We start from the raw sequence: 26,086 nt of genomic DNA on the forward strand, positions 1-26,086 counted from the left end.
TTTATTTCTACTGATATGATCAGTACTAGTTAAAAATACAACTGACCTACAAAGATCAGCATTTCTTTCCAGTATATTACAGCTATTTTCTTTCTTATTTACTGATACGGGCTATTGCTTTTACCTGGCTGTGTCACATATTTTTAGTTCTTAATTTCACATAAGAATTTCTGTATTTTATTTATTGCATTTCTTATATAAAAGTCCATAGGTTACTTGCAAACTAAACTGTGTACACAAGTGACTGTGACTAGCAGAACCGTGAGGTGAAAGGTAGCATTGATCATACTGTTTGCAACGGCATGGGCTTGCTTTGTTTTAATTCAAATGGATTTAACTAAAACTTCTGGCAGTTATTTGGGAAAAAAATCCTGCTCTGTCAGATACTTATGTTTTGAAAAGTTCTTTTCAATTAATCTAAGAACATTCTCTTATTCTTTAATGTCCTAGTAAATGCTAAAAAACCAGAAGTGACTATGGTTTAATAATCTCAATATTTTCTTAGATACCTATAAAATCATATAGTTTGTGAAAACAAACACTTCATAGGTTACCCTCCAGTCTGACTCAATTGTTTAAAATATATTTTATACCTTCTAAATAACAAAGAAAGGGAAAAAAAGGGAAAAGTGTCTTATTTTTAGAACAATGTTTGTATTTAACCACTGAAGTGTAAAATTAGTATAATTCATAATTATCAAACCCACAATAACATTCAACAATTTATGAATTCTAGGTTTATTAGAAAGCTGAATCGGACATATTTAGGATTAAACTTGGCCATCACACACATTTTGCCATGAGACTCATACTGCTTGCATTATAGAACAGTCTAAGCTGCAAAATTATACAGTCCTTCCCGCTATGGCGAGAGAGCCACAACTCTACATTTAGATCCAGAAAGAAAAATCAGGAAATGCAAAGCTTCACTTTTTGCTAAGATATGAATTTGAAAACATACTTTCTAGCACATCAAGCACAATATGGACCTATATATATAATCATTAAATGAGCTGAAAGACTCTTGCACTGGCGAAGATGGAGTAAACACAGTTAATTTGTTAACATCTACTCTGTCTCTTTCAACTGACTGTCAAGGAAATCACATTTTACATTTTTTTTAGTATGTGCTTGGAAAGGATTTCCTAGTAATCTACACTAAATCTCACTGAAGGTTGACAACAGAAATCAATATGTGTCTCCGAAGAATAATCTAGCCAAACATTTACATTTAGAATATTCATTTGTATTTATGCATGAGAAATTCCTGGCAAAAAGAAATTCTCTCCTGCATGAGTACAATCTCTTTTTATAGGCTGATTTTTCTAATGAGCAAGATTTAAAACAATAAAATAAATATATATTACTCAAATTAGTTTTGTTATAAAAACGGCTAGAATCTACGTAAAATAACAATTTACCTAGATAGGGAGCTGCATGAAGCTTTGCTTCAAATAAATTTGTTTGGTCCTTCTGCAGCCATAGGGAACAGACAACCCACAGGGAACCATTATTGTAGTTTCATCCTGGCTATTCCAAACCCATGGAATTGCCATTCCACATGCCTGCCAGGAAGGATATTCTGTTTAATCTGGCTATTGAGGCAATTCTAAATCTAACACTGGAGGTACTCAGCATCAATGTCAAATTTTCAGGGGCAAGCATGTCCTATCGTGAATCCCACAATACTCTGTAGTCGTCTGATGTTGGGATTAGTTTTGCCCACTAAATTCACAGAAGAGCAGAATACAAACATACAACAAGATGCAACGCAAGCAGCACTCTATTTCCCTGCATCACTGCTGAGTATGATATGGTCTTGCACTGAAGTACGCAAAGGCATATGAAAACCTGCTAGGAGAATCCACATACTGGTGTAATATATTACTAATAAAAATTTTAATAGAAGTTTTCTGGGAAGCTTCATGTGAGTTTTCAGAGGGTAATATAAGGACAGGGAACACAACCCCCCTCAAAAAATTATGCTACACAACTAGAAGATTAAATAAGTGCTCTGTAGAGAATCCTCATTTAAAGACAAGAAAAATACAGTCAGATCTGCCATTCCAATGAAAGTCTCTTACAATGTGCAAGGTTAAGAATCTGAATTCATGGATCTCAGTGTTGAGTTGGCAGCTATATATATGAAATGGGCAAAATCACTGATAAAAATCTTCTTCTTGAAGTTGTAAATTATAGTAAGGAAGTGGTTGTCTAATTTGTTGTCACTTATCTTGGAAAATCATTAGGGAAAAAGAAGTCTGATAAACAGAAGCAACAACCCTGCTCAGTGACAGGCTTAGAGAAGACAAATGTTTTGGGGCAGATTGTTTATATTGCTTACACCAAGCTACTAAAAGCTTCAGAAAGATTATCCTTTCAATGACAACGTAAACCCTATTTAACAACACACACCAGATTTAGCAGAAACACATGCAATTGTTTTAAATCTGTACTGAATACATGCCACTGTATATACATCCTTTAGTAAAAATAGCAATAAAAAACTCATTTCTACTTGAAAAACCTTCTGAGTTTTAGCTCCTACATAACATAATGCATATTTAGACTAGCATGTTATTCAGTAAAAGACGTCCAAACAAGATGATTTGATGTTGGAATAGTCATCTCGGAGCAACCAGAGCAATGTAAGGTAAAATAATTGTCAAGTCAATCTCTAGCTTACACTTTATTGCAGAAATAAATTGAACTCTGCTCTAGCTTTTTGACACGTAATTCTGATACTAATGGGTTCAAATCCATTTCTCTTCGCTCTCCTTCCTAACAGGAAGCTTTATGTAATACTGTGTCAGAAATCTACCAGTTACTGGCTAATGTTTCCCTTAAATAAAAAGTCTCTGCCTGTAATAGTATTAACAGCTGCCATCAGTTTACAGTAATGAGCTACAGTTCATCATGGTAGTGCTACTATGAAAATTAGAATCTTCCATGGAGCTTCTCAGTTCACAAAAAAAATTACCAGAGCCATCCTGAGCAGTAGTGTAACAGTAGATATTTTGTACCTGAGGTTTACAGGCCAGATCTTAAACTGGTGTAACTGTACTCAATCATTTTAATTGTATACAGTTTATTATACTGTGTTATGTATGAAAAGCACAGCAGTTCTATTTTGAGGGTCAAAACATAAACTCAGTGCTATTTTTCTTAATTTCCCAATTTTCCCACACTCATTTTACAGAGTATTTCACAGCCTCTTCAACAGAAAGATTAAAATATTTTTTTCCTGCAGGAAACATAATGATTTAACTACATATACTGTAATATCTTGGTCACCTATACAGTGCAGAAGAATCTTCTAGTTTCAATTAACAGTAAAAAAACCAAAATGTAGGTACAATCCATGGCTTTTAAATTTTCTTTGCTCCCTTAAAAATTGACAATGCATATCTTAATGCTTGATACCTCCAGAATTTTATAAACCAAGTATATACTTATAAGCAGTATAGAAATAGAAAAAAATATTTAATTGAGATTAGGATGGGATTTTCTGGGGCATTTAACATCGTAGGAACTTTGCTGCCTCTGAAATCAATGGGAGATATGTTATCTCATTCTACCATAAACTAGAAAAATGCTATTTTCAGATCCTAATGGTAAAAAATAAAAATTAAAAAAAAAAGCTAAATTTTCTGGGCTATTGTACATCTATATTTTTTTTCCTAGAAAATATCCTTATCTGTCTTTCCAAATTACTGGTAAATACAGAGTATACCCAGGTTTTTTAGAGCTTCTCTAGGAAGAGATGGGAGGAGTGTAGAAGAAGAAACTAAATAGACTAAAATTCACTAACTTGGATAAACTGTATGAGTAAGGGGAAATATGACATTTCTAAAATCACAAATCAAGTGAGGAGTTAAAAAATCATTCACTATATCTCATAACACAAAAATTATATTAAATATTAACCAGCATATTTAAAAAAGATAAAAGTACTTTTTATACAAACTGCACAATTAAGCTGCAGAACTCAGTGCTCCAAGGTCACCACAAGTATGATCAGATTAGAGAGGGATGATACAATTCATAGAGTCCACTTCTGCCTGTTAAAAACAACAATCAGGAGGCAACTACTACAATGAACCTGGTGACTTCTGACAGCCTGTATCTAATTTAGACTGGTGGGAACTCACAATTCCATGACTTCGCATCATGCAGGGTGTGAGGAATAATTGTTAGGCTGGCCTGCAGGGCACCAGGGTTTTCCTGTAACTTGTGAGGCACACATAGGTCAGTTCTGCCTGTACTATTGACATACGAACTGAAAGAGATGATTATTCTTTACTTTCCTAGTTATTACTAATACTCTATTTCAGCATCAGCTACTTGCCATTGTCCATTAGGATACCAGACTAGACAGCTCCGTAATCTGACCTGCTGTGCCACCTCTTAACTTTTAGAGTAAAGCCAAAACCAAGACAATGCTGTAAGTGAGAAGATGGACTCGATTACAGCAGCTGTTGATGGGAGAATGGGAAGAGCAGATGAGAATCTGAGATGAAGAGCAGTCACAGCAAGAATGACAGTCGGTTGCTTTTTCACCATCTCTCATCTCTTCATTACCAGACTAGTCCCCTTCAGTGTCACACGGCAGTTCCAGTTCCATGTTCTGAAGCAACTGGCTATCTCCTGGAATAAACAGTACTGACACTATATGCTTCAAAGAAGATTCGTTTGCATCTTTTAGTGAGGGAGGTTAATTCAGCCAATAGTAGGACCAGTTACTCATGATTCTCTTGGACAGCCCAAGAAGAAAAATGGTTTGAACTTGCAAGCCCTGAGTTACAACTGGGTGTCCAAGAAACTTGCTGAACAATGTGTTGAACACTGAGATTAAAAATGAGTTAAAAATGCCTATGGGGGTTTCTTGATTGTGCAACCTTTTCAATAAAAGAATAATCCTACATCTGTGTGGCACTTGATGTCCGATTCTGGTGGAGGTTATAGGTGCTCAAGACCAGTGAAAAATTTACCACTCTTCACAGCTCCTTTGCTCATCTAACAGCTTCCACAGAAGCAAAGTGGAAGGCACTTACCTATAACATAGCACAACACTAACTTTCAAGAATTTGTTTATTTTCTCAATATTAAATTTCCTATTTTCAATTTCTCATTTGCATCACCAAAAATCAAGTTTTCTCTGCTTTTTCTTTCACTTATTGTAAGGTATCAGATATGTAAAGACATTCTGGGTTCATATTGGGTTCATATGTTAAAATCACAGGCAGCGTATAACAATAATGAAGGTAATGCTTTACAAGATCTAGCTCTCTAGTTCCACCTCCAACAGTTAATAGCACAATAGGGGATTACTGGAGCCATATGCTTAAAACACTCAACCACAATCAGCAGACAGAATACTGGCTTCTTCACTGCTCTTTGCAAGCTAATTCCAAACTAATTATCTCTTATGGAATATCACTACTATTTCATTCTTAGACTTCCTTGGTGGCAAGAAAAAACACAACTTTCTACAATTCTACTAGCTTCTCCTTTTCTGCCCTGTCATTTAAAGAGCAAATGTTTCCCTCCCCCAGTAACATGAATTAACCTAAGTATATTTCAGATTGTTTTTATCTTCAGATTCCAACAATTTCTGCATTGTATCTCAACCTGTCATGGCTCACATATTGAATATTCTGCATTAGAAAGGTAAAAAAAAAAAACTAAAAGCAGGAAAGTTTAAAATATTTCATATTAATCTCTTCAATATAAATATTTTTGCTTTTACTTCAGTTCTATGCTTCCGCATTCTGATGTAAAGACTTCTCAGTAATAAAAGTAGAATGAAACCGAATTTGCATGGAAGACAATCAACACTGGAACTAAAATGGGGTATTTAATCATAAATAAAAAAGTTTTTAAATTGAAGGAAAAGTAAGCATGTCACATCACTGACATCGAGATCATCATAGTGCTGATTTTGTTTATGGCATTTATAATGTATTTTTGACATTTTGAGTGACAGCTGCCACCATAATAGGAAATTAAACACACCTGGCCATTAGCTTCCGTTAAGCAAAAGCCAGTGTTAAATCTGAAACATACTGTATGTATGCCATAATTACCAAACACTGACATCTAAAATGTTCTTAGAGACACCTGTAACAGAAAAAGTTTATGAATTTAACAGTCTTGCCAAGGGAGAATATTTTATCAAGACAGCACTTGTTCTACTAATGCTGAATATTGTCTATGTTTACTAACCTATCTGTATTCATTAGTTTTTAAAGGATGATATGTGTCATGACAGCTTTGGATAATTTCATGGAGATGCACACTATATTGCACTTAGCAAAACTTCACATGCATCCTCAATCTATTCCAAGCACAACTGAATTATTGATCCAAAATAAAATTATATGTACTTGAAAGTATTCCAACTTGGAAGAATCATCATTTATAAATCTAATTTTATACATGACCAATATAGGCACAAGTTTCAAAAATGGCAAAATTATTTTTCTTCAAACTGCACTATGTTAAATTGATTTTTCTTTTTTTAAATGTTGAGATGAACATGCAATCTATTTTAAATGTCATCACTTTGTTTCTTATTTAACTAACATTTCATATGGCTTCCTCAGTAAATAAATAATTACTTCAATCACTACACATATAGTCTAACCCTATGCACTTTTGACTGACAATAAAATTGTATCACTTTCCAACACAGAGATCAGTGAAACTACTTTTTAAAAGTTCAAAGGCTCCTTTATGGTTTTTAATACATATGTCAGATAACTCAAGTCCTTTCTTTATCAAAAGTAATGGAACCATATTACCACACACTATGGTACTGTAAGATCTCACAAAATTTGCATCATGATTCTGGATCCACTATGCTTTCTTCCTTTTTTTTTTTCAAGTTGAATGGCATGTGCTTTATAAAAAAAACAGTCTACTTACCCTGTAGTAACTGCAGTTACTTAAAAGATATTGCCCAAATGCACTCAACTCAAAATAAATAAACATTTGATACTAAACTAACTAAATCAACACTAAAATTACAGTAAGCAGTGAATTAGAAGTTATAACAGTGCTGCTACTTACAGTTTCATCTGAAAGTCAAAATGGCAATATAAGCTGGAAATATGGGATGATAAAAACCATTCAGCCCTTTACAGCTTTGCAGGAATGGCCCAAGTGCTTTCAAGACACAGATGCAAATTTAGATGTCACTATTGCCTGAAGGACCTCAATTTCAAACATATGAGCCAGCAAAGAACACGTATGAGTATGGACTTGAAGAAAGAGGAGTTGAAAGCCTTCATCACTGAGAGTCAACAAAAAAAAATTAAAATTAATTTCATTTTATTCAATCAAATAGACGGACAGCAGCATGAAGACAGAGCCTCATAATTCAAACTAAGTTGGCTTGATATTTAGGTTAGACTTTGACATCTGTAGAATAGAAACAGATTTCCTGGAAAACTGTCATTTAATATCTCCACTCGAGTTGCCATACATAAAATCATGGCAGAGGTAAATCTGAACAGTATCCACTGTTTCTCATAAGATATCAGATACTCAAAACACCACTGAAGAACAGGAACTTAAACAAATAATGCTACAAAGATGCCTATTTGAGAACTGCTAAAAAGATGCCTATTTGGGAACTGCTAAATAGATTCATAATTTTTATAGGGAAGTAGAGAGCCTAGAGAGAAAAGAAAAAAAAACAAAATTTAGATTCAGAGTGATATTGTTCTGATACAGGAGTTGGTACAGAAAATTATCCACAAAACCTCTGTCTTTCTAGATTTGCATGTATTTCTTGGTTTTTTCATACCATCTATGCTAAACAAAATGCATTCTTCTCAGATTGCTTAGAAGTACACATTCATGAGACTATTATAAAACATAAAGGAATCAATGACAGAGTTTTGCCTACAACAGCAGTATGACTGTTCATGTTTTTGACAGGATAGTCAGTTAGAAAGAAGTTTCAATAACTCAAATGCTCAAATCTCAAAGCTTTCTAGTCCTAAGACATATTTTCTTTTTCATATTGGAGATTCTTTTTCCTGCTAAAAAAAAAAAAAGCCTTTAACAACCCACCCATAAAACTTTGCATGAAATTTAAATATCAATATTTAATTTTCTTTGGTAGTAGAGCAAGACAGCAGCCAAGATAAATTTAAAACTCACCCATTCTGGTACGTTGTTACATTTATATTACTCTATGTTTATTTGCATGAAGTTTTTCTTTTTTGTCTACATCCATGTTTTACATTACTGACAGTAACAGTAATAGATAAAAAATTCTGCCACAAAGTTTTCATACAAAATTGAATTTCATTTTAACTGTTTACTATTTAATAAGCAAATAAAAAAAAAAAACAGGAAAGGAATTAGGCAAGTATGTACATCTTCTATAAACAGCAAATTCAAAACACTGTACCTTTTTGTACAATAAACACTTCAGTATGCTCAATACTAAGCTTCTGTTGAAACCTAACCAAAACCAAAATCCACCTTTAAAATCAGATTTATAAGAGTAATATAAATATAAAGCTTATCTTTTCAGCAACACAGACCTTGTCTTATGCTTTAAAGATTCTGATTTGGAAGCAGTCTCACACCACTCTTAATCTAAGTCCTAGTAAGATTCTGTTGTGTTACACTGCAATGATTATAGAGTACAAAAATAAGTTCAACACAAGCATTCTCTGTAATCAAGTTCTTAACATACTACATTATATTCAGATATGTCAGTGAAACCATCTAAGATGATGGTTTTGTTCAAATTGCTTACTAGCTCTCTATGTCTATTTGTTATAAACATAAAAATTTCAAATTTCAAATTTTAATTCATTAAATGTGCTTGGATAGGTAATACATAGGTATCAGTAACCTTTACCTTTAACCTCTTAAAGTGAGATTATTTTCAAGAAAAGAATCAGAAGTGAGGAAACAAAATAAATTTATATGACAAAACAAAACTGGTACATGAAAATGATTAGGTTTTGTCTACCTGTGTAAAGAGTAAATAAAATACCAAAATATAAGAAGAGGTAGAGGTATCTTTTCTAGCATACTTCAAATTAACATAAGAAGAGCACATAAAGATGGGGAACAGCTGGGGGCTACCTAAACAGGCAAAATTCAAATAATCCAGCAATTCTCCTCATAAATTATTATAAAGAGCTATTTAAAGAGATTTCAGGAGCTGACCAGAAGAGGATTAATAAATTATTAATGCAAACTATTCAACAATGAACTACTTACGCCTAATTTAGTAAGAAGATATATGTAAGGAAACACACTACAGAAAATATATATTTCAGATTCGTTAGGAAATGTGCAAGTCAAAAATGGTTTATAGAAGTTTTCAAAATTTCAAAACTGTACTCCTTCATAAAAACATATGCACTCTTATACATGCATCTTATAAAGCTAGGTAAATGCAATATAGCCTTTAATGCACAGTAAAGAAAATACCTGCCTCCTGCAATGAGAAACTGGAAAGACCGTAAGATGTTATAATGCATCTTGATACCAGAAACTTAAATCACCAAGTGACAGTAGAGTGAATAATGTCTGCTTAAGAAGAAGAAAGTGTAAAGGTGGCCTATTTAGACTGCTTTTGATGTCATCCTTACTCCATCTTACTTCGGAGGCAGCTTCTGCGGGAATTAACTACACAAGATGAGTTCTCAGTCCAGAAAAAGAGGTTGAGTACCTCAAATCATGGGGTTTTTTATTCCCCCCTGCTTGTTCAAAATGTATCAACTGGTAAAATAAAAGACATTATCTCTCCCTATGCACACATCATCCATATCTTTAAACAATCACAGCTGTAACATCAGAAAGCAGCAGTTGTTTTAGGACAGTAATAAGAGGCCTGAACAAGCTACAAAATCCAATCCCAATAATAAATAGTTCAGAAAATCTAATTAGAGACAGCAGACATTTTACAGCCTTTTTTATTTTACAAAATAGCGTAGGATAAAAAAAGAGAAAACACTGTAATGAGAGATCCATGTGTTCATAACAATGTCCAGCTATGATATTATCTGTCTTATCTTACCTTGGCATCCTGTTTAGATTTTTGAAGAACAGGCTATTCTTTTTCCTGATCCATACATATACGTAACAAAAATCGTCAAAAAAATCTTGAGTCAAAATTCTAGCCTCAGTCCAACTGCAACTGAAGTAACAGAAAGAATGCCTTTGAAGTAAATAACATTTGGTTCTTTGATTTTAACCTCAATCTGGATTTATTTATTAACTGTAAGTAATGATAAAATCCTAGCTGCCAAACCATTCTTCTCCTCTACCCTTCTTGGTACATTTTGTCAGTACCTTTGTGATTAAGGACTCCAAACGTCTTTATCAACACTTACAGAACAAAATTTGGCACTATTAGGAAACCCTGTTTGTTGGAAATTCTTTTTTTAATCTCAGTGAAAATACCATTTCTGAACATGATTCATCAGGCAGCAGAGTTGTTCGGGGTATGTACAAATACAGAATATACCATGCGGCCTAGACATGCATTACTTATGAGTATAGTATGGTTGCTGTTTGCTAGAGTAATTAAAATCCTCACAGATATTTTTAATACTTTCATCACTTTGTTGTATGTAACTTTTATCTCTTCTCAAATTCCTCAAAAGTAAATTTTCCAGGACAGAGGTCATCTTTTTCTAGCGTGGCTACAGTATCTGGAACAGTGAGCGTCAACTACTTGAGTAGAATTTCTGGCTACGGCCCCCAAGAGAAATAATCATTCTTTTAACCTGTGAAATCTTCCAATATTGGTATACTAGCATATTTTTATCACAAGTACACACATTTCTTTTCTTCCCACAAATCTCCAGTGAATCACTGCTCCTACTAACACCTTTAAGGACACTCTAGCTCACAAGTAATAATGCACCTGAAGCACTGTCTATTTAAAATACGTGAAATGCCACTTGGAAATTACATTTGTTCATCCAATTTCCGGTTACACAGAGAAGAAATTTAGCAAAATTGTAGGCGATGTTGCAAGGGCCATGACTGAAGTTAATAGGAAACAAACTCTGCCCAATAAAGAGCATTATCCAGAAATAGACAGCAGCCTGTGACACGTATATAATTAGAGGAATTGGAGGCTTTGCCCATGAGACCGTGTGTTCCACAGCAAATCCCATTTCCTTCATTCTCCCTTTCGTGGTTATTGTAAGTGTAATCATTGTATGATTATTGTCCTTACATATAACATAACAGTTTCTTTTTGCTTTTTCCAATATTGGTGTTAATTGAATTCACTGAACAAATTACAAAAAAATTCACAGCTCAGATCTTATCAGACCTACTGACTTGCAAGTCAGAAACCAAACAAAGAGATCAAAAGACCAAATTTTACATCTCACAGGTATCTTATATGATGGTTCTTTTTTTTCCCCATAAATATAAGCCATTAGCTGTTTCTTTTGATTTTTCTTTGCTAAAAAAGTATAAAATAAAACTGACAACACAAAACATCTGATGTAAAAGTCTACATCATAAGGAGGAAGAAGTTAATTTACCAACTTTCAAGTAAAAAAAAAAAGTCTACTGGTTATACTGTCACATAAGGAAGCGAACATCAAAAAAATCAAATTTATCATAAAATTCTAAAAATAATTATTAAAATATTAGAGCTGTCATTGCTATGCTACAGAACTTAGCTCTTTATACCTGCCCTTGTTACTGAAGCACAGCAGTAACCTAAGACATACGTAAGTGGAGGAAGGAAGCAATCATTCTGAAAATGACTTACGCATGACAGTGAAGAACAAATTAGGCAGGAGTTTCCACAGAGATACAGCAACAAAAGGCTGCTGCAATTTTCACCTGTCTATACTGAGACAGTAACAGAGTAAAGGGACTAGAGTCCCCTCTCTGTAAGTTGCAATGCTAGCGTACTCAAAATTGTCCATTAAATTTTTGTTCCACACTATAAAGTAAATATTGAAGGAACTGGAAGAGGAATAACAATAATAAAAACAAGAAGTTCTGCAAGAAGCAAAACTACTAAGTGCCATTGATTTGGATTTCATGGTTGGATTCTCTGGTATCTTAAAAATGAAAATTCCAATGAGCAATTTCTCCTATGCATCTCCTCTGTGGATTCTCTGATGTTTAATAAGAAATGATCTTATACTACAGCCTTTCTGCTACTGGGAACACAGATGGGTTTCTTGCCCATCCGGCAGCCTGCTTTCCTGAAACTTAGAGGAATTCCTGTCCAGTGGTATTGAAACTGGCCGAGACTTAAACTATTAAGGGAGAAAGGAGAGGAGAAAGATCAGCAGCCACACAAAAACCTAGGCTAGCAGGTAGAAAGTGTGATCATACAAGCTTTGTTTCCCTGGGAAACTAGGCTGACTATCAAAGAAGGGCTGGAAAGATTCACTTATGATGAAAGTCCAAAGGCCACAAAGTGGAAAAAATACTTAAACTTTTAAAGGTAAAGTGTTTTATTGGATATAGAGCTGAAAGAACCAAACATGATAGCTAGGTTGAGACACAAACGATGAAGAATGTTATAATTTACGGAAATATAAATGTTAGCCAAGGATGATGAGGATTTATCTGTACCAAGAAGAGCTATTACTAAGCATAATTTCAATAGGGAATAGCAGGATTAAATAAAAGAAAGCTTTAGGCTAAAAATCAAGAAAGACTGTGAAATGAGTCCACAGAACAGTTTTATGACATAGGAAGTGGAAGCTCCACAGCTTAAGAAAATTAAAATCGGAAGGTAAAAAAACCCCTGTTCTCTACAGAACAATAATGCATGGACAGTGAGATCGGCAGAAATGTCCAATAAGTCTTTTTTTCATTTATCACTAGTTTAATAACATAAAATACTGCACTAAACCTACTGTAAGAACGGCACTACTATCCAGCAGTAGCACTGAAACCTAAATCAGAAGTACATGCAGTACAATTGTGTGTTCCTAGTACTTGTATGGCTCTTGTTTTTACACTGTGTCTTTTTCGTTCGATTTTTATCCATTTGTCCACTGTTGGGTGTCAATGATTGGTCTGATGCAACAGGAGAAAAACAGAATGGATGAATTCTAATTCAGGTAATGAAAAAAGATTTCTTGTTTTCTCATGCTACCATTCAGATAAATGTCTTTTTAAGTAAAGACCTTAGTGTGAATGTCAAGCAAAACTGGATATATTCTTGCAATGAGAAGAAAATCTTCAACATATTTTCAAATCTAAGTAAATAAAGTTGTTTAAGAATTTGAAGTTGAAGGAAGAGAAACACTGAGAAGGAATGCAATACAGACAATATATAAAACTATTAAAAGTAGCTACTCCTTTTGTGTCCCCATCTAAATGGTAGAAACCAGACCTAGGATATATATAGGATAGATGTGCTTTCCTCCTACAGCATCTCAACGATACATCAAATAGTATACATAATATTTTACAGGTAATTATTTATATAGAGTTATTAAAATATCTACTTTTACACATAAAGTGATCAAAGCTACTTGTGTATTAGTGCAACATTTTGAAGCAATACATAATGGTATGGGTTTCCTTGTTATTACTTTCTAGTAAAACATAAAAGAAAATAATCAAAATGCACAAAGCAGATTACACAGTATGTTTGATGTAGCAATTTCTAACATTCATTTAATATAGCTGAGTCCCAATGACTAATATTGCCCATGTACACCAGTACAAAGACCTAAAAAAGGTTCCAGACTAGATTACGTTCATGCAGGTCTCATTCTAACGGAAATTGAAGAGATGAAAAAAAGATTATAGGAACACACATTATAAAAACAGACCTCACAAGTCAAACTTAATAGTGAAACCATTCTCTTTCATGTAGACAACCATGAAAACAAATATCCTGTAAGCACTAGATATATATTGTATCTTTCTACCAGATCTCTTTGCCTCCTTGAGACAGATTCCCATTCATCTCATGACTACGTAATTTGATCATAGTTGAGTAAGGCACAGCAGAGGAAAGGGTCTGCCTGATAAAGTACCAGGCTCCAGGAAGACAGATAAACAATTTCATGATTTCTAGTTGTAACAGGAATGGTACAGTGGTGGATATTAAGATATTAGTCTCATAGGAATGCAAATATCAAGCATCTGCAGTTTTTTCTCTTACTAAATATGTTTTCTTTCCACTAAGTGAAAATGACAGTCTGATTATGATAAAATAAGACAGAACACCGGAACAAAATGCAAGGTACCTATGGAAAGTGGAATTAAATCTTTTATTATTTGTCAATGTGAAAGTTTGTACATAAGTTTTTTTTATTTTTGCTTAGTTCAAGGTAAGGGAAAAAAGAGCAAGGAAGTTTCTTTCTCATGGGGTATTTTCACTGCAAAGAAACATTACTTAAAAGTAGGTGAAACAGTTGCCTATCAAGTTGTTTCACATTTAAACCTCTTTCACAAGGGACACAGTGGCAGGCAACTCCTCCTCTACTACAAGTCATCAGAGTAATGCCTGTTTGCAACACTACCTCGTTGCTCTGCATGTATTAAATGAAGGCTTGAGTGATAATATTTGAATAGCTATGACAGACTTCTTTTTCATATATTAACACATATATTTGGTTTGTATATATTAACACAAATACACAGCAGCCATTACTAATAAAACTCCTATTAGGTGGCAAATGTTATACTGTCTTTGTAATTACTTCTTGTCTTGGATAGCTGAAAAACATGGTGATATCCAGTCATGCTGATACCTGCTTTTACTTATAAAAATTCAAAGAACAAAAATATTTAGTTTTTAGTTACAAACACTGGATGTCACCTTTTTTGTTTAAGAAAATGTCTTCTGGAGTAAGCAATTTTTAAAGCTATCATGCTATCTAATTTACTATCACTTACCTGTGATTCTTTTACATTTTCAACAGTGAAGTTAAACCAAACTCGAAAGCGTGGGTTACAGGTATCTGGTCTAATGAACAGGTCATACTCAAACTCTGTGATGTGGTCCACCCGTCCAAGATTACCTACCAAGAAGATATGAAAAAGAATGGATTTTAATGTATGGCTGATAAACTCTCCAGGAACTACACTGATAAAAGTTTTTAAAACTCCTACCTCTGTTTGTTAAAATATGTAAGTATAATAAGCCTTACAACAGTTCAGAATTATTTTTAAAAGACTTAATCACAATCACAACGTAAAATACATACCAGCAAGCTACATGCATACAAATATACCCAAAAAAAAGTAGAAAATACGGATTTTTATTATTCAATCAAATTTACTTTTTATCTTCTCTTAGCTGAGTATTCCAGTTAAGTGTCCTAACATCCTTTTAATTGTTTGCTTTTTTTCTTTTTCACTTTTCTGACAACGTCTCTGCACCTCTTTTAGTCTCCACCTGTATAGATGTCTTTCTTTCCACTTGCTGCTCATGTTCAAGCACACCTAAGATTAGGAAGTCCCCAGATTTCCACCTAGCCCCTCCGCCCGGTGCTCTGAGGGTCCCTCTCTCCCCACAGATGGGCCAACCTTCACCCGCTTTGTAATTCAAAAGGTATCTTAATACTTTTCCTTTACCATTTGCAGCCACTATCACCTCCTTCCAAAGACACAAACAAGGCTGTAAGATTTCGCCTCAGCTTTTTCCTGGTGAATTTCACCGAATAATATTTTTAAATATAGTCAGAGCTACATTGTCCCCTATGGCACTATTCAGCAAGCAACCACACTGGCTATAGAAATGAAGTTCAGCACTGGGAAAACATGCTAAGTGCTTTTAAATTGCTAAAGTGGCGTTTTTCCTTTGAAGTGTGCCAAGATTTTTAAAAACAGGGTTTAGATTGTCCATTTCATTTACAAACTACAAAAATAAGACTGCACATTTTACTGATCCAATCCAAAAGCCATTTCATCAGGTCTTGTAAGACAGGGCCATGCTTTAGCTCACATGCTAAATTATACTTATTAAAAAAAAAATAGTACTGTAAGATGACCTGGTTTTACAGGTTTAGATATATTTTTGGGTTTAGATATATATTTTAGATATATACTGTTGAACTCAAATAGTAACCTGTAACGCTATCTGAGCTAAACAATTCCCTCCTCAGCAAGTCCCAATTCAGTCGATGTGACTGTGCATTGGTGACATGCTGCTCAGGATGAGCACGAGTAGCAAAAATTGGTTGTTCTGCTGTTCTGAGGTGGAAAAAAAGAAGCAGGAAAAAACACTTTCAATTCTGTTCATCAATACATTTGCAGGATTTCTTCCTTATCCTAAATTGTTTCTGGCTTTACTAATTGAACATTTTTAATCTTCCCTGTTCTTAATGTTATCCTCTACTTTCCTACCCACATTCTTCTTTTCAGAAGAAAATTCTCTTCACTGATTCCCTCTGCAGAAAACCGCTTCATGCTAACAATCTGTTCCTAAACACTTGCCTGAAGGATACATTTGGCATATGAAATATTTGAAAAAAAATCCAGCAATATTGTACAGCTAGAATACCTTTGCCAAATATAAATAATGTCATCTGCTTTATCAAGTGTCTGTGGCCAGGTACCGGCAGCAGGGGCTGCAGGGCTGAACTCTCAGAGGAGAGGCTGGGGCTGCCCCATGCCGGTCACAGCCGGTTCCAGACGGTTCCCCAACGGCCCCACCACAGGGCACAGCTGAGCCCCTCAGCCAGGATGGTGGCAACTCCTTGAAAGTGCATTTAGGGAAGGGCAAAACCACCACCCTGGCAGTGAGGAGTGAGGCAGTCTGAGGAGAACCAGGGTTTAAGGAGGAGGAGGAGGAGGAGGAGGAGGGGGGAGGGGGGAAGGGGGAAGGGGGAAGGGGGAAGGGGGAAGGGGGTGCTCCAGGCTCTGGGACAGAGACTCTCCCGTGTCCAGAGGCTGGAGTGGGTGAATAAGTTCTGAAGGACCAGCAGCCTGCAGAGGACCCACACTGGAGCAGGCTCTCCTGGGGAACTGCAGCCCGCTGGGAGGGCCCAGGCTGGAGCAGGGGAACAGCGTGTGCAGGGAGCAGTGGCAGAGATGAATGGCTATGGACTGACCACAGCCCCCCACCCCCTGTGCTGCTCGTCGTGGGGGGAATGGAGTTTGTCCTGGGAAACAGGGCAGGGTGGGGGAAATTTATTGTTTTAATATCTTTTTGTTTCTTACTCTCCAAACCTATTTCAACTGGCTATAAATTAATTTTCCCCTAGTTGAGTCTGGTTTGCCTGTGATGACAATTGGTGAGCAATCTCCCTGTCTCAACTCACGAGCTTTTTAATCTTACTTTATCCCTCAGCCTGTTGAGGAGGGCGAGTGAGAGAGCAGTCGGGCGGGCACCTGGCAACCACCCAAGGTCAACCCGCCGCATCTGCCTGACTTTAGGTTAAGTCCCTTACTCATCTAAGTGCACTTTCTGCCACAGGGGTCAAATCCATCACTGCTATTCACAACAGCAGAATTTTACTATTGATGTAAACTATTATTTCCTATGAATTATTTTCCAAAGTAAAAAAAAAAAAAAGAGTGGTAAAATCAAGCTATTGTATTCTAATATCTTTAATTAAAGGACTTTATTTTTCATTAAATGTCATGAACATACGACATTGTTGGGAAAATAATATTCCTCATGTATATGAGAATTCAGGTGGTCCACGCTGGAGTTGGATTCCAGTTGCCCCACAGGTCACCGTTTAAGTTCTCTCTGGACAAATCTTAATGGGTGGACGCCTGGAAAAATTTCAGCCTGAGTTGTGCATGAGGTGCTCGTGGATCCTCTAAGACTAAGGCAGCAGGCTGGATCAACACAGACTGCGGACTAGGCCCAGCCTGTAAACTACTTCGTATACATGCCTCCCAGTGATCCTAGGAATTCCAGATACAGATTAACTTATCTGCAGCACAGACGAGAGGTGCAAATTTTGATTACTTCCAAACAAGGACACAGAAGCAATTACATTTATATTTTAAGTTCAGAGATCATTAAAAAGTTGTACTGCAAGGTATAGGAAACTAAAGGATTATTAAGTGAATAAATAAAAACAGAGCAAAATGAGACCTTGATTTCTGACCTATTGCACATTTCAGCTTCTTTTTCAGCATCAAACTGATCTGAACTGTATGGGGGACAGAGAACTACCTTACAGAGTCCATAGGATCCTTAAACCGGCACTGGAGAACTGCACTGATGGCAGTGAAATCACTGATGGTGAAGAGCTGGTATGCTGGGTCCACTCCAAGTCAGTCTGCTCTGGAAAACCTATATATCTATCTCAAATCCAGCAGAATCTTTAACAATTTAATCATTGTGTGCATGATACCCTGGGACTCCCAACATTTTCTCTCTTTATCTGTAATACTTGATTTGAATTCTCACCTCCCTCCTAATGCAATATTTTTTTATTTTGTGAATTGTGTGTCACTTTATTACTTTTTCCCTACAGAACTGCCTCTTACTAGGCTCCTTCATAGTCCATGTCAGCTGACATAGTCACCTGCAACCATTTGCAGTTTAGTATCATTTCTACATTTCATTAGTGCACTATTTCTTCTCTGTCTTCCAGATGCTAAATAGGCTGGACCGAACACTAATGCCTTCGGTAACCAATTCAACAAGTTCCTTGTGCTCAATAGACTATTGTTTGTAATATCACAGCCTTTGCTCACAATCTGTCAGCCTAATTGCCCAGATAGCAATGTCATTAAACAAGATGGTAGTTTTGGTATAAAGAAACCTAGTACTGTTAGAACAAAACACTTCCTTGCTTTAAGAGATGCTTTGTAGAAAATTGATAATGCTACTGAAAAAAAAAAAAAAATTGGTGTCCAAGAAAGGATATAAACTTCCCAACATTAATCTCATAAACAAAGTCAACAATTTTATGTACCTTCATACAGCCTTCATACTGCTGTAATCACAGGAAATAGGTTTATTCTTGTGAGTGAGAATTATATTCCAATACCACAGATAACAGTGAAATGCATTAAAGCTATGAAACAGGAATTAAACATTGATTACATTATTCCATTTAGCTATTATACCATTTTAATATTTTAACATTGAAATAAACTTTTTTTTTCTTAAGTGCAAACAACTTCTAAACTGCTTTTATTTTTTAATAGCTATATAGGATTCCTTAAAATTTCTCTTTTTTCTTTTTGTTAAATGTACAGCAAGAGAAAAAAACTGTTTACTGAATGGTAAGACAGGGTGTTCCTCCTGTGTCACAGGAATCTCTGTGCAATTATGCATTACTTACATGCTGCTTTGCAACACCTAAGGTGCAGTTTCTGCACTGAAATGATGATAAATGTAAGAGAAAGCTAGAGAGCACCAATTTTGTGTAATGTACCTACTAATAGTTTTCAGTCTCGATACAACTACTGTAAGACCCTCCCCGTGCACAGCTTTAATCTATGGACATTGCTGGCCTGGTGATTTGTGATATCAGTAAGAGAGTCTGTTCATAACCACGTTGATTAAGTACATTCTTTTAAAATCAAAGAAAAAAGCCTGACAATACTAAAATATCATCTTCACTTTACTCTGGGTTCATGCCCGCATGAAATTATCACCACTCCATTCAACAAATACAGAAGTTGTATCTATGAGGTTATACAATATTTTTAAGAGTATCATCAACTCCTTTTGTGATCTGCGTTATATTTGGGGGTACAAATTATAAAACATAAGACATTAAAAATGTTACTTAAGGTACATGTAAAATTAATGAACTGACTGAGTAATATGATCTGTAAGGGAAAAAAGCCCAACATTTTGAGCAGTAAGATCTGAACTTATTGACATTCTAAGACATTTCTTGTTTAAATTTTTTTTTTACATTTTGAGTGCACGTTTGGTTGTCAGATGGCTTTCTGACTGTATCTTAAAAGTAAAATAAGCAATTTATTAGAGAAACCGGAACTTTAAAAAACATTATGGATTTTTTTTCCCTATGCTCTCTGAAACTAGTTGCAGGGGTTTTTTCCTATTATTATTTTACTTTACAGAAATACTGGCACAGATCTTTTTAACCTGATGGGAAGATGTGAACAAATCAAATTCCAAAATGTCTATAAACTGACTTTCACTTAGCCCTGGGGTTTGTTTTTAAGACATGTTCAATTTTCAGTCACAGTTCTGTTCAATACTCTTAACATACCAAGAAAAGAAGAGACATACTTTTCTTTAATCATTCAAGCTGAAGTTCTTGATTATATTTGCTTAAATTGCTTTACAGAGTAATGTTTAGTGCAATACTCTCAACATGTGAATGGTGAAAGGGGTCAATAGCATGTTTCAAGTTTCTTTAAAAGTCAGAAAAAAAAAACCAATGTTACTATTTTATTAATCATGCAGCATACACTTAGTCCTCATAAAATATTAACATATATTGCTTCCTACATCAATAAAAAGTGTACTTTACACAAAGAAAGAAAACCTGCTTAGGAAAATGCTAGCTAAACTTACTAAGCATTCTAACAATTATCATAAAAATGCTAGAAAAGAAAATATAGATATGTTAAGCAATCCTAAAATCTTCTTAAACCACACATTGTGCTTTCCTACAGAGAATTTTAAGATGAAAAATAGACCTTGAGGGTCTTAGACAAGCCTGAGGCAATATAAAGAAAAAGGTCAAACACTCTGCTAAAAAGGACCGTTATCTTCAGAACAACAACTTATCAGCCAGCTTGCAGCCCTGCTTATTTACAGTTATTGGTCCCAGAGGAAGTGCACTTCAGCGCAGGGCACGATTACTTTGTAATGAGTTTGCCAGAAATGGTAAAGGAAACTAATTTGTAACAATGTGCTGTTCACTGCACATGAACTTTCTCAGACACTTTTTTTTTGTCCAGCAATGAATAACTAACTTCAGCCTCCCTAATAAGCAGTGCAAACAGAAGTGCACTAAAAACGACTGAGTCGCAAGCGTGAATGTGCTGAAATATCAGTGATTATCCCTCTCAGCTGTCCATTACAGTACTCATGATGACCACCAATTCCCCTGCGGTGGATATATAGAATGCAGGTTTCAGGGGGTGGATTTGCACATGAAAATTAACACCATTTGGAAGAAAATAGCCTGCACCTGTCACAGATTAGCAACAAAAGGTCAAATGCCTCCTTTTACACCTAGAGCACTCGCATATTGTATGCCTTGCTTATAGGAGCCTAATTCTAGTTTCTTAATTCAGAAAAGTGAGCACCATGGTGAACTGAGGAGAAAAAAAAGAATTAAATCTTGGCTAAAAGCTATCAATAAATCTATTGATCAAGATACATATGAATAGAAGTAGCTGAGGCAATCTCTGTTTCTAAAAGAGGTAGTTTTTCAAAAGAGAATTACACAAAGTGGTCTTCTGTTTTTGTCAATATGCTGCCAGGTTTTGAAATAGTATTTTTCATCCACACAATAAAAATCTTGACAAGTAAGCAATAGAAAACCACTAATACACTTGCAGCTGCATTTCAATCTATACAAATTCTTTAAACAAAAACAACCAAGGAACAGATTGGAATATACATCATTTTCACCAGTTGAACCTGGAATTAAGTCCAAGATAGCCAAACAGTATTAATCCGTATTTTCACACAACTCTATATTTCACAAAATAAGGTGAAATGTAGAATATGGAATACTCACAATAGAATTCATCCTTAAAGATTACAAAACACATTGAGATGATAATGCAAAGAAATTTTATTGATACATTCTAAATGGAACAGGAACTACAGTGACTGAGATCTGTAAAACTTTCCTGAGTGAAAGATTAACTATCTTCTGAAAGGAGTGCATCTAAGAATACCAGTTGTAAACTTTCCCTGTTTTATGGTCTTTGTCTGTGAAAATAATTTATAAAAGATAGTTTGGTGAAAAGTCATATGCAAATCTAAATAGCATTTAATTTTTAAATAGGAAAAAAAACTAATGAAATAGTGATGATCTCCAAAAACCTGTGACTGTTTTTCCATCATCTCCTGGACTCCTGCCCAAAGCATATGTCAAATCAAGATTCAAAAAAACTGCAAAGCACATGATTTGAATAAAAAGACAATATCATAAAAAACACATATACAACACCTTGTAAATTAAAGTATACTTTAAATTATTAAAATTGCATATATTAAGCTCTGTAGTACAAAGTAATATCTACACTGCTACAGCTAAAGTTTTGGGAAAAATCCTCAAAACTCTTCAATACAGTATTCTTTTAAGAAACTGATTTTTCACTTAAAACAATAGCAATGCTCATGACTCAGCTTTCAGTCAAAATCCAAATCAGCTTTGAAAAATGTTCAAGACTATCAAACAGGCAAAGTACTTCAAAAGTACATGGCTTGAGAAGCTGGATGCTTCAGACTTGTAGTCTCTTTTCTATCCTCCCTCCCCAATTAAGCAAGTAGAAATTGCTGTGTTTTTATTATGTTTTAAGTTTTTATCCATAGTGACATCCAAAGGACAGTAAATCAGTAGCTTTTGTGAAGAACAGTGTACGGGAACAATTACTATCTTAGCTTTTAGCAGTAATTGGTAAAAGGCCAGCTCCCATCACTGGGAAGGGTAAACTGAGCTGTACATATTAGTGCATAAGTTACAGAGGCTGAGCAATTCTGATTGAGCTTTTATTGCAATTAGACAATGTGATAAAATTTAATTGTGACTGGCAGCACATGAAAATTCTAGTTTTTACATTTTCCTTGTTTATCTATGAATATAGAATTGAAATAAATGGTATTGATATTTTTGGTACACGAGAGTTATGGGTCTCCATTTGTTTGTTTGTTTCACCACCAAATGATTCAGCAATAATATGAAGAAGACCAATGAATCTAAAACTTATAAATGTTCTTATCCATTCCAACTATCCTATTTCTTTTGGTGTAACAATATTTATTTGAATGGAGTTGCTCCCAGTTCATAACAATGAGAGCACGATCTGATTTTCCATACCTTTTCAGGATCACAGTCTGAGTTCCACTCTTTCCAACACTTTTCCTCACAAGGATGCAAGTAACGTGCACTAGACCCATTTCCTTAGGGCATTCTGCTCATAGTATCTGGGATCACAGTTTCTCAGTAGTCCCAAACAAGTGTAATGAATAAATCTATAATTCCTTTGTATTAAGTTAAATTAAGTTAAGTTAAATTGCAGAAATATTAATGAACAGTGTGGACTAGACTAAAACACCCACAGGAGTTTTATAAATTAAAAATTTTATCTGAATTAGAGTAGGAGGCAGAATTTTTCACCCATAGCAGATAATCTGAATCATTACATTGAAAGAAAATTGTGGGATTAGCCTCTGAATTAAGTGAAAAAGATACAAGGCTGTTTTTAAGTAAGCCAAAGAATTGTCTTCACAAAGAAAACTAAAGGAACTGGAAACCTTTAAGAAAGAAGGATTGACTGAAAAAGGAAAGACGCATAAACCAGCTTAAATTTATTAGCTGAATGTAAAAGACAAGAAAGTTGGGGGAAACGACACTACATCAGTTGCAACTTTCCTTTAAAGATATTCCAGAAGAGTAAACAATATCATTTAGAAAGACAACACAAGCAACTAGGACACCTGAAATATTTTCTGTCTTCTTATGTTAATTAAGAGCAGCAGTCTTAACAGTGATCCCAGTTTAGAGTACAATGAAAAACAGCAACAAGTAATCCTAAAAACTTAGTGATCATCATTGCTCAAAAACAACCATGAGCAAAACAGCACAATACACAAGCAACAGATAATCCAATATACTACAAATATCATTGTGTAAACAGCAGGCTTACATATGTATAAAGAAATTATATAATAACATCTTGCTGAAGGAATTCAATAGTTTTGATCAAACGAGATTGATATTTAATCACTTGCAGCCAAAGAGCCTTATTTCAAAATTGCCCTTATCAACAAATACTGATGCTTTCAGCTAAAGGACCTAAAAACTCAGAACTGTAAAGAATAAAATGTCAATGTTCACTGTGTAGTGAAATTGTAAAGGATGGATAAAATGGAGTCAGTCTCTTGATTCCTTCTCCCACATCTGTGAGATTTTTACGAATTACAAAAATATCAGTAGAGCCCACAACTGCAGGACAAATTCTCCACAGTCACAAAGTCACGTAAATACACAAACTAGCAGCAGCAAAGCAGCAATGTGTCAGCTTAGTCAGGAGTGTCAAGAATGCTTAAAAATCAGAGGCCCAAGCCCTAGGATGGCCACTGCACGCCCACTACACCAAAACAACCAAATCCCCAGAAAAATAGTAGACTACTGATTTCTCTGCTCCCTTTTATTATTTCCCCAAAGGCCTCTAATGACAGATGGGCAGTTATTTATCCATGGCAGCAAACCTTTGTTCAACGAAAATCAGAATACAAAGAGGTTTTGCATTAGTGTCACAAAACTCAGCTTTCTTTAACAAAGTATATGCTATCAAAACGGGTATCTCACGACTGTGTATGCATCACATCTTTCAAAGCAAAGGCCTTAAAGGAAAAGTAATTCAGGAAATTTCTATTTGGAAGTCACTTAGCATATAATGGGTGCTATCCTAAATAAATAATTTATAAGTTAATAAATAAATTATAATGATGTCTGCAGCCTTAACCACGGAAGCAACCACCAAGGCAGATCAGGGAATATGAACTACTGTACCACAGTGGGATGTACCATTACGGGGATGTAGCGGGGAGAAACGTGTCTCTAAATACCGACTTTGTCAGGTCCTGCAGCTCAACGTACAGCACTGAAATCTGTTGCTACCTATAGCCTCTAATGTAAAACATTCTCATATTTACCTGCTGCCTAGACATCACAGGTGTGCAAGCAACACATTACAAATGGCTAAAAATGTTAAAAGCTGCATATTCTTTATTCTTAAGCACATTACAGTAGCCCTACTTATGCAATGCCTCCTAGTCAATAAAGTCATCATTTCGCAAAGACCCTAAGAATTTCTCAAATGTAAAAGTTCTTTCATCCCACAAGTGAGGATATTGCTTTATTACTTTATTACTGTATGGTAATGCTGTAATTCTGCATTTGGCCTAGTTTCATGCCTGATACATGGAATCACCATTTTTCCAGGGGAATTCTTCCATAATATAACTAAAAACTGCCACTTGAGGAAAACTAATTGATGGAAACCTCAATCAGTCTGGAGACTTCTAGTTAAGTTATATTCTCAAGGATCTCTCCAAAGTCACCAGAGCTGTAAAAAAATTTGGGGTTGTTAAAAAAAAAAAAAAAAAAGATGACTATTACTTGAAAGGCTCCAGGTATTATCTTAGAAAATAATCTTGGTTTTTGAGATGGATCCTGAATAAGAACCTTCTTTAACTAATAAGTTACTGATTTTATAGCTAAAACTTTCCTTCTGTATCTTATACAAAAATTTCCTTGAAAAATAGTACTGTAAGGATAGATTTTCAGTACAAATATTGGATCTGAATAGTATCTGTCCTCTATACAGCTTTTGCAGAAGAAATAGTATTATTTTAGTTTATTATGAAATGGAATTTAGTTCTCTATGCTGTTCTCAATCTAGTCACAAAAACAGTTTGGGGGCTAGAAATGTTATTCTTATTCAATACATTAATCCTATTGTTTCATTGCCTAGAAGTGAGATCTTATAATATAATCTCCATGATGAAATTTACAGATAGACTTTCATGCAGCCTTGGCACATTTTTAGCCATTTCATCAGATTAGACTGATACACAACTTCACTGTTCACCTACTCCTCTGCTGTAGTTTCTAGTCTGTCGTGCTATTGTGGAACAAGGTGATTTCTGCACTTTTTCTCTATATTATATAGCATTTTGATTCTTCTGTAGGTAATGGAACTTGTTCCTGTATTTTCACTTACATAATTTTCTGACTTCTATGCCTTGCTGGTTTCCTTTCTCAGCCACCAGTCTGTTCTGGAAGACCTTCTTGTCTTCCAGTCTTACCAATAATTATGAAATGTCAATACTGTTTATATCCTAGCTTTATTCCAATGTGCTACGTATAAGTACATAGTACCAAGGAACTACATTACATTGGTTTATTTTTGTAATACTGATAGAATTTATAGCACACCTTCTTAACTGTATCCACATGGATGTAAC

General features: G+C 35.0%; 1 protein-coding gene across 1 annotated transcript in view; it reads right to left on the reverse strand.

The window, feature by feature from the left end:
• AGBL4 (AGBL carboxypeptidase 4) overlaps nucleotides 1–26,086 on the reverse strand; it is a 914,318-nt gene that overhangs the window by 866,890 nt on the left and 21,342 nt on the right. The window contains exon 3 of the mRNA XM_086754116.1: nucleotides 14,878–15,002. Coding sequence (XP_086610242.1) covers nucleotides 14,878–15,002 — 125 coding nt within the window. The remainder of the gene's footprint in view (nucleotides 1–14,877; nucleotides 15,003–26,086) is intronic.

The sequence above is a fragment of the Chlamydotis macqueenii genome, chromosome 8, assembly GCF_036417535.1.
Source record: "Chlamydotis macqueenii isolate bChlMac1 chromosome 8, bChlMac1.mat, whole genome shotgun sequence".
Lineage (NCBI taxonomy): Eukaryota > Metazoa > Chordata > Aves > Otidiformes > Otididae > Chlamydotis > Chlamydotis macqueenii.